At 43.7% G+C, this 9269-nt stretch overlaps 1 protein-coding gene across 1 annotated transcript; it reads right to left on the bottom strand.

The window, feature by feature from the left end:
* Positions 1-8115: 8115 nt before the first annotated feature.
* Positions 8116-8734, bottom strand: LOC112643862 (60S ribosomal protein L12-like). The gene has a single exon (XM_035706401.2). The coding sequence runs from the start codon at positions 8650-8652 to the stop codon at positions 8155-8157; it is 498 nt and encodes a 165-aa protein (XP_035562294.1). The 5' UTR covers positions 8653-8734; the 3' UTR covers positions 8116-8154.
* Positions 8735-9269: the final 535 nt, after the last annotated feature.

Raw genomic sequence — 9269 nt, forward strand, 5'->3', positions numbered from 1 at the left:
TTTTTATCCTTTCATCTTTAGAGCTCACCTTTCTTCAAAGCTCCCAAATCACTCATTAAGCTTAACTCAATGTTAAAAGCTGTCCCATGATCCTTTTTAATTTTTGTGATTTTTCCCCCAAGATTTTATTCATGTATTTATGAGAGACACAGAGAGAGAGGTGGAGACACAGGCAGAGGGAGAAGCAGGCTCCATGCAGGGAGCCCGATGAGGGACTCGATCCCAGGACCCCAGTATCACGCCCTGAGCCAAAGGCAGACACTCCACCACGGAGCCCCCCAGGTGCCCCTGGAGGTGAGATTCATCTGAGCATTTATGTTTTGAGAAACAATACATGTTGCTGAGAAATACAAACAAGGAGGCAACGTATGCACAGATTCTGCCCGCAGTGTGTTTGGAACTTGGGACTGGGACCTCGTCTCATGACACAAAGGACCCTAAGAGGAGAATGGGGCTCCCTCGAGGCCCAGGGCAGAATGTCTGCCATTTTTTAAAATAGGCGAGTGGAGCAGATTCAGCATTCACTTTTAAATGTATTTACAACCAATATCAATGTTCTGAGAATTTCACTGACGTGTATTTTCCCTGTTGTTATTCGCCATATCCAGTGCCTCCTGGAAGTCCCTGCTGCATGTAGGGTGAATCCAAGTACCATTCCTGGGTTGTGCAGTCCACATACATGACCTGTTTCTACTATGGAGCATGCAATCATGTTTTACAACACACGGTGTACAGCGAGGTGTGATATATGATGTGGAATACAAACAAGGATTGACAAACTATTTCCCATGGGTTCACCATCCACTTTGTAAAACAGATTTGTTTTAATTTGGATACGGCCACATTCACTTATTTACAGACTGCTTACAGACCTTGGCTACTACGGCAGAGGTGAGGTGTGACAACACAGCCCCTGTGTCCCACAAGCCTAAAATTTTATGTTTACTGTCTTTCCCCTTGATAAAGTCTGCAAATCCCATAATACATAATATAACATATAATAGATGACATGACAAGTTAATATAGAATATACCACACACAGTGTATAAGATAGCGTAGGCGATCTATGACAACCTACGGGATCATAATTCATAAACGATCGTTCTATTTGTCCAAAGTCGTGGGATGAGGTATTTGACGGTTTGTATAATTAAACCATTAAAGCCTTTCTCTAACTTAGAGTATTCGTTGTGTCGGAAAAAATCTGAAAATTGTCCCCTGGGACTGGTTAGAAAACCCAGAAACCATTATACAGGAATAATGATTGATCCAGCAATTAACAAACACAACTTAGTTGAGGTTTTTCTGTTTTCTGAATAAATTGTTAACAGATGTAGTAACTTCTGAGGCTGGTCTGCATCAAGGACAATGGTTCAGATTGGGGGTGAGTGATTGATTCTCTGAGCCCTTCAGAGAACACACACAATTGGCACAGAATCAGTAGATTTGAATACTGTGGCCCAGATGGAGAAACAGCTTTGAGGTGTAGAGCGTTCAAAAGCTAATTTTCAGGGATACGGTATAAAAATCTAAATGTGTCGAACAGATGTATGGAGACTTTTTTTTTCTTTTTTTTTACTGTGTACGTTTCTTGGACCTGTTCAGTTTTGTGTGTGTTGCTCTTTGGCCATCCTTACGGCAGAGGACCAGGGTAAAGCTGGTACCGTGCGGACTTTACCCCACAAGGTGGCATAAGGAGTCAGGTGGCCGGGTGTGCGGGGGGCCCTCAGGGGCGTGGAGCCTCGTCCCCTGCCCTCCGGCTGCGGCAGCGGGGTGCGTCTGGGCTGCTCTCCGTCATCGCGCTGCCGGTTGGCTCCCACCTGGGCCGTTGAGGCAGGGCCTTGGTTCACAGGATTAACGAGGAGTACGTACACTTGGCGGAAACGCACACCTCTCTCTGTCGACAAGGAGACACGGCCTAGTCTTACTAGAGCCAAACAATGCTCATCTGATACGTATGAATATTCATTGGATGCGAGGAATTAAATTATAGAGGCATCTGTTACACCACGAGAGAGTTAACGGCTACGTCGGGCACTTCTCGTCTGTTTGGAGCATTCACGAAGAACCTTTTATCTGAATAAGACCAGGAGCTTCTTAGTGCACCTCTGCTAAACTCAGGCGGCCCCCCGAGTTCGGCCGGCGTGGAAGTAGGTGTGGCGGGCGGTGTGCAAGCGCCCTCGGGACACGGGTCAGCACGGGGCTGACTTTGGAGACATTGGCGGTATTTACCTGTGGTCCCTGCTCACCGGCTAAGCCCCCTGTCCTCTCCTCCGCTGATGACCCTGCCTCTTTTAGGGCATTTACACACAGAGGGCTGGTGACTCTCTCCCTGGCTTTGATGGCCTATGACTCTGCAGGGGGCGGAGGGCGGGGGGCAGTGTTAGGAGGTTCCCACCAGGAGGATGTCACTGGGCTCCTCCACGTTTCTTGATAGAACCACACCTGCAGGAAGAGCTGTGTCCAGCCCCTTGGGCAGTGATTTCCAGAGGGCCTCTCCCAGGACGCCCACCGTCCTCGTGGCCTACATGGGATGGGTGAGGACCTACATGGGATGGGTCACGTATCAGCCTCCTCCTGGGTGGTGCGCTCTGTGAACCTGTGTGAGCAGCTAGGTATATATTTCTCACGCATCCTATTTCCTACCTGCAGTAACAACGCCATTGGATACTCTCTGGTAAATGGGCACTAGGGTCCCCACAAGTTGCTCTGTGGACAGGAAGGGGACCACGACAAGGAAGGGACACAGGGAGCCTGACTGTGGATGGAGCGGGAGCTGCCTCGTTAGGGGAGGTCACGCGGCGGCAGCCAGGGGGAGGAGGATCCCCTAATTACCTGCGGACTCTCCTCTCTGTTCCTAATTAATTTCGCTCCCGATGGGGCAGCACCAGGCCCTCGCTGAGAGAAGAGATAAGTATCTGCCCTCCCTAAGCCATGTGCCCTCACGCCGTTGGCCCCGGCATCAGAGCGCTGGCACAGGTCTGAGCACCCGCCTCGCCGAGAGGTCCTGGCAAAAGCCCGTCTACCCCGTGAAGCTTATAAAGCCACCGACGTTTTGAAATCCTCCTGAGCTTTGTTGTTCTGCTGTTACCCCGTCATCCCTTGGGGGCAGTGTGTCATCTGCTAATTATTCCCTAACGCTCATTATGCTCATCCCACTGTGATGTAAGGAGGAAGGGGGGGCCTCTCTGCCTGGAGCTGGCCCAGGACGGCAGCTACGTGGAATCCCGAGTGATCCAACCTGTGGGCCACTTTGTTTTCATACCCAGTGGGTGCTGTTTGTTTATTGACGTGGAGGATTTGGAAACTACTGTTCTTTCTGCAGGTGCTGACAATCCCAGCTGCGCAGACATGAGCATCTTGTGCGTAGAGGATTTAGCTCTGGTCTCCCAGAGCTGGAGCATGACTGGGCTTTTCCAAGACGAGAGGGAGGCTGGGTTGACAGACAGCCTTTGTTAGCCTGGTTCCTACAAGCTGGAGCTGACTGTCTGGGTTCATCCAGACGGCCCTGGTTCATGGCTGTCATCCTAGCTATTAACTGACAATACTTACTTCCACTGTCAAGGGCGCCCCGGTTTGACGATCACATCCCATGGGTATCCTAGCACATGATCTTCTGAGTGGGTCGAGGAGGCAGTGAGACACCAGAGGAATCAATCACTGTTCCTGAGCTTCCCGCACTAACTGCCCTCTAGGGTGGAGATGCTTGAGATCTTGAAGGTTCTGTGTGCAAAGAGTGGGAGAAGGAGCCGGACTGGTGAGCTACTGGCTTCCAGCAGTCTACACATGACATTAACTCATCCGATCCTCAAGAGAACACAGGGAGTATTGCCACCCCCAATTTACCTTTAGGGAAAGAGGTTAACAGATTCTCCCAACAGTGCAAAGTAAGTGGTAAGACAGGGATTTGAACTGTCTGCCTCAAAGCAGGCCTGTCCAGGACACCATACTCACTGGGAAGACAGGGAGCACACACAAGCTCTACAAGCTGAGCCTTTGAGGGTTATCCCAGGAAAGGGAGAGGACAGTCGGGTGATAGAGGTTGAGACCTACATCAGATGCTGCTAGGCAGGACCTGGAAGTCATGGTGGTGCCTGAGTGGGGACCTTGACAAGGGATCACTGGGACAGGACTGGAGTGACCCTCCATGCAAAGAGTGGGGTGGGTTCCCTGGCTGCTGGACCAAACCTGTGGGTAGAGGACTGGGACCCTGCTCCCTGCAGAACATGAATGTGGCAACGAATTATGCTGTTGCATAGAATCGGGACAAGGAAGGAAAAAGAGAAAATTGCTACTGGAAAACTCGACGTGGGTGTTAGGAAGGGGAGATAATGGTGGGAAGGGAAAGCTGATATCGAGATGGGGAAATTAATGCTGAGAAGGCCAACAGCATCTGCCTCGTGCTTCAAAACAGTTGCCAGGGCACCTCAAGAGTCCTCAGCTCCAGGCTTCGAGCCTCCATCAGGCCTCCATGTGCCCCTCCCTCCCAGTGAGTCATGCCATCTGGGGGTCCTAGGTGATCACGCCCAAGGTCAGGCAGGGCTGGTAAGCCAAGGGTACTACCTCTGTACACCTGAGCATTGCATTATGTGGATAATAAAGTGCTGGTGAGCCTCCTTGGTTAACCTTTGCTTCATGGTGTTGTGAAAGTCCCATTTCCCTGCAATCGCAAGGAAGCAAGGCTCTGAGCAGAAGGCAGAGTGAGCCCTAAATATCCTAGGTGATACCTCCTCCTGTCCCATAGCCACACACTCTGCCGGCCAGCTGTGTTTCCTCTGGTACGTTTACCTCGCCAGACTCTGAGAGCCCTTTCTTTTAGATTTGAAAAAAATAAAAAACCAAAGAACATTGACATGATACTATCAACTAAATTGCAATCCTGACAATCATCATATGGTCTCACTCATACGTAGAGTATGAGAAATAGTGACACGGATTATAAGGGAAAGGAGGGGAACTGAGTGGGAAAAATTAGAGAGGGAGACAAACCATGAGACTTCTAACTCCAAGAAACAAACAAAGGGTTGCAGAAGGGGAGGTGGGTGGGGTGACGGGCACTAAGGAGGGCACATGATGGGATGAGCACTGGGTGTTATACTATATGTTGGCAAATTGAATTTAAATAAATAAATAAAGGAAATAAAGACCTCAGAACCAAAAAAAAAAAAAAAAAAGACAATGATAAATGTTTTCACAGTTGAAATCGAAACAAGTAACACACTGAGGTGCCATTTGCCATCCGTCAGGCTGGAAAAAAATGTAAAAGACTGTCCATAATTAGTGTGGTTGAGGATGAGGGCAACTGGCACTCTCCTACATTGCTAGCAAGAAAGTAAAATTACAATGCTTTGGAAAATAATGTGGCACCTTCTTCAACAAATTTTTGTTGTTGTTCAATAAATTAAACATGTGCCTCCTCACTGATCCCCTCACTGCCCTCCTGGGTGCAACTGTGCCCCAAGAGATTTAAAGCACATGCTCATGTCAAGGACTCCTGCACTAAAGATCCTGGCAGGTCTACTTTTAATAGCTCAGAGTTGGAAACAACATAGATATTCATAAATGAGTGAATGAATTAAAAAAAACCTTACCTTTCTGTATCCTTTCAATGTAACACAACTAAGAGATTAAAAATAATAAAACTAAAAAAAATAAACAAAAAAGTAAATAAATAAAAATAAAAATAATAAAACTGTGAATCCATGCAATAAATGTACCAATGTTAATTTTTTTAAACCAAGCTGTGTAAACTCAACCCTGGCCTCAAATCATATTGTATTATTCAACTTTTCAAAATTCTAAAAAATGTAAACTAATGTAGAACAACAAGTGAATGTAAAGTTTCATTGAACCTGGGAAGGAGGGTGAGAGGGGCCAAAAGAAGAGAATAAAGAGGACACAAGGAGATTTTTGAGAGGAAGGGACATATTCAGTCTTTTCACATAGGAATGAATTCTCTGGTGCATGCACACGGCAAAACTAAATTGTATACTTTGCCAAAATAAATAGATCAATAAATCAATTGCAGACCTAATTTGGATTTCTAAGATTTTAAACATGCACTGCTTCTCATTATCAAAACGTTTCTAAGAACTCACCAGTGAAACTCCTTGGGCCTGCTGATTTCTTTTCTTTTTTCTTTTTGTAGGTTTTAATCTACGACCCCAATTGATTTACTAGTTATGGGACTATTCTTATTATTTAACCTCAAGTGAGTGTTGGTATGTGTGGGTTTTGAGGAATTGGTCTATTTCATCGAAGGTATTAAGCACGTGTGTGTGTAGAGTCCTTCGTAGAATTTCCGTAGCCATTTAATGGTGAAATTGGTAGTGATACTTCCGTAGCCATTTAATGGTGAAATTGGTAGTGATACTTCTTTTTCACTCCTGATATTGCTAATTTTTGTACCTTTCCTTATTTAATTTGTCGGTCTTGTTAGACATTAGTCAATTTTATTGTTTCAAAAATCAGATCAGCTTTTGAATTAATTTTATCTATTATTTTTCTGCTTTCAATTTCACTAATTTCTGCTCTTTCATTATTATTTACTTCCATCTAGTTGTTTGGGTTTATTTGTTCTTTTTATGATTTCTTGAAGCGGAAGCCTAACTCATTAATTTTCTTTCTTTTTTTCTAACAGAAGTATTTAGCGCTATAAATTGCCCCATGTGTGCTGCTTTGGCTACAGCCAAAGCATGTTGTCATTTTATTTTTCTATTCAATTCAATACATTTTCCAATGTCCTGTGAGAATTTCTCTTCGGATTATTTAGAATACATTACTTAATCTTTAAAGTTTGGAGATGATCTTTCTGCTGTTTGTTTCTAGTTTAATTCCCTTATGGTCAGGGAACATGAATTTGTTAAATTTTGTTTTATGGACCCAAATATGGTCTATTTAAATGGATATTTCCATGTGTGCCTGAAAAGAATGTGTATTCTGTTAATGTTGGGGAAAATATTTTATAGATGTTCATTGGATCCCCTCAGTTAATGGTGTTATCAGTTCTTCTACGGCCTTGTTGATCTTCTAAGTATTATATTTATTCTTGAGAGAGGGGTTTTGCCCATGGTCATAATTGTACATTTGTCTTTATGTTTTTAGGTCTGTCAGCTTCATGTATATTGAAGCTCTGTTGTTTGGTGCATACACATTTAGGATTGTTACATCTTTTTGGTGAATTAATTCTTTTTTCATTATGTAATGGTTCTCCTATCCTTGGTAATTTTCTTTTCCCTGGAGGCTACTTAGTCTGATATTAATATAGACATTTCTTGTTTCTTTCTGTTAGTGTTTGCATGTTATACATCTTCCATCCTTTTACTTTTAACATACTATATAACTATATTTGAAGTCAGTTTCTTGAAGACAGCCTATACTTAGCCCAAGTCTTTTTTTAAAAAATCCATTCTGGGGGCACCTGACTGGCGCAGTAAGTAGAGCACGTGACTCTTGACTCAAGGCTGTGAGTCAAGCCCCATATCAGGCATGGGAACTACTTTAAAAAAAAATCCATTCTGATCATTTCTGCCTTCTAATTGAGATGTTTAGAACACTTTCATTTAAAGTAATTATTGCTATGCTAATATTTAGGTTGCCCATTTTATTATTTGTTTTGTTTTATTTTACTGTTTATCTTTTTCTGACTTTCTGTGGATCACTTGAGCATTTTTTAGTGTTCCATTATTATTCACCAATAGTTTTGAGTATTTATTTATTTTTATTTTTTTATTTTTAATTTTTAAAAATTTTTTTATTTATTTATGATAGTCACACACACACACACAGAGGCAGAGACATAGGCAGAGGGAGAAGCAGGCTCTATGCACCAGGAGCCCGACATGGGATTCGATCCCGGGTCTCCAGGATCGCGCCCTGGGCCAAAGGGAGGCGCCAAACCGCTGCGCCACTCAGGGATCCCTTGAGTATTTATTTTTGTATAGTGTGTGAGATGTGTGTGTATGTATGTGTGTGCAGTCTAGAAATTTAAAATCCATCTTGATATATTATAGTTCCCTAGTATCAATATTTTACCACTTGAATGGAATGTAGAAAGTTAGCACCACTTATGTACTTCTACCCACCTCACTTTTCTTTCTTTCTTTTTTTTTATGGTTGTCAAATGATCTTTTATTGAAATATTTTCCTTTGTAGTTAACTCGCTGGGCATTCCACTGCACCACTATTGATGTCATCTATGATGTCATGAGGGTGACAGCCATCAACATTGCAGCCCACAGACTGGCCAGTCCCCAGGATCTCTTTGATGGTTCCAGAGAGTTCTCTGGCTAAAGATTGGTGTTGCATCTGTTGGGCAATATTGACAATCTCATCAAAAGTGTTATTTCCACTGTGCTTAATGTTTTTCTGCTTCTTTCTGTCTCTTGGTGGTTCCTTGAGGGCTTTGATAATCAGGGCAGAGGCAGAAGGTACCACTTCAATCTGGGCCTGTCTGTTTTGAATGGTCAGTTTCACTGTAATCCTTAGACCCTTCCAATCACTGGTTGCCTTGGCGATGTCATCACCAACCTTTTTTGGAGATAGACCCAGCAGGCTGATCTTCAGGGCCAGGGCAGACGTGGCACCAACCTCGCCACCAGTGCATCTCAGGTACACAACTTTGATCTCGTTGGGGTCGAACTTAAGCGGCATGGTGGAGGCAGCTGGTGTCGGATGAACCCGGATTCAGGACAACCAAAGACAGTAGCACCTTTGCCTCCTCTGAGCCTAAAGCCAAAAAAAAAGCCCACTTCCCTTTTCATAATTTTCTTAAATATTGCCTCCACACACATTAAGAACAATATTGGACAAGATGACAATTTACTGCTTTCTACCACAAAGCTGGATTTTGAAATCTTGAGTGGAGCAGAATACAGTATCATTTTAAACGAAATGTTTGTCTTTCCATTGGGCTCTCTTTGTTTCTGATTTTCTGATTTTTTTTTCATTATTTCATTTCTGTCTGAAGAACTTCCTTCAGTGAGTCTTTTAAAGCAAGTCTGTTGGCCACAGATTATCTTAGTTTTCTTTCATCTGGGAGTATGTTTATTTCACTTTCATTCCTAAGGAATATTTTCGATGAGTATAGAATTTTGAGTTGACATTTCTTTCAGCCCTAGAAAAATATTGTGCCATTTTCTTTTCACCTGCATGGTTTTTTTAAAAAAAGATTTTTATTTATTTATTCATGAGAAACACAAAGAGAGAGAGAAAGGCAGAGACACAGGCAGAGGGAGAAGCAGGCTCCATGCAGGGAGCCTGACGTGGGA

The sequence above is a fragment of the Canis lupus genome, chromosome 1, assembly GCF_003254725.2.
Source record: "Canis lupus dingo isolate Sandy chromosome 1, ASM325472v2, whole genome shotgun sequence".
Classification (NCBI taxonomy): Eukaryota; Metazoa; Chordata; class Mammalia; order Carnivora; family Canidae; genus Canis; species Canis lupus.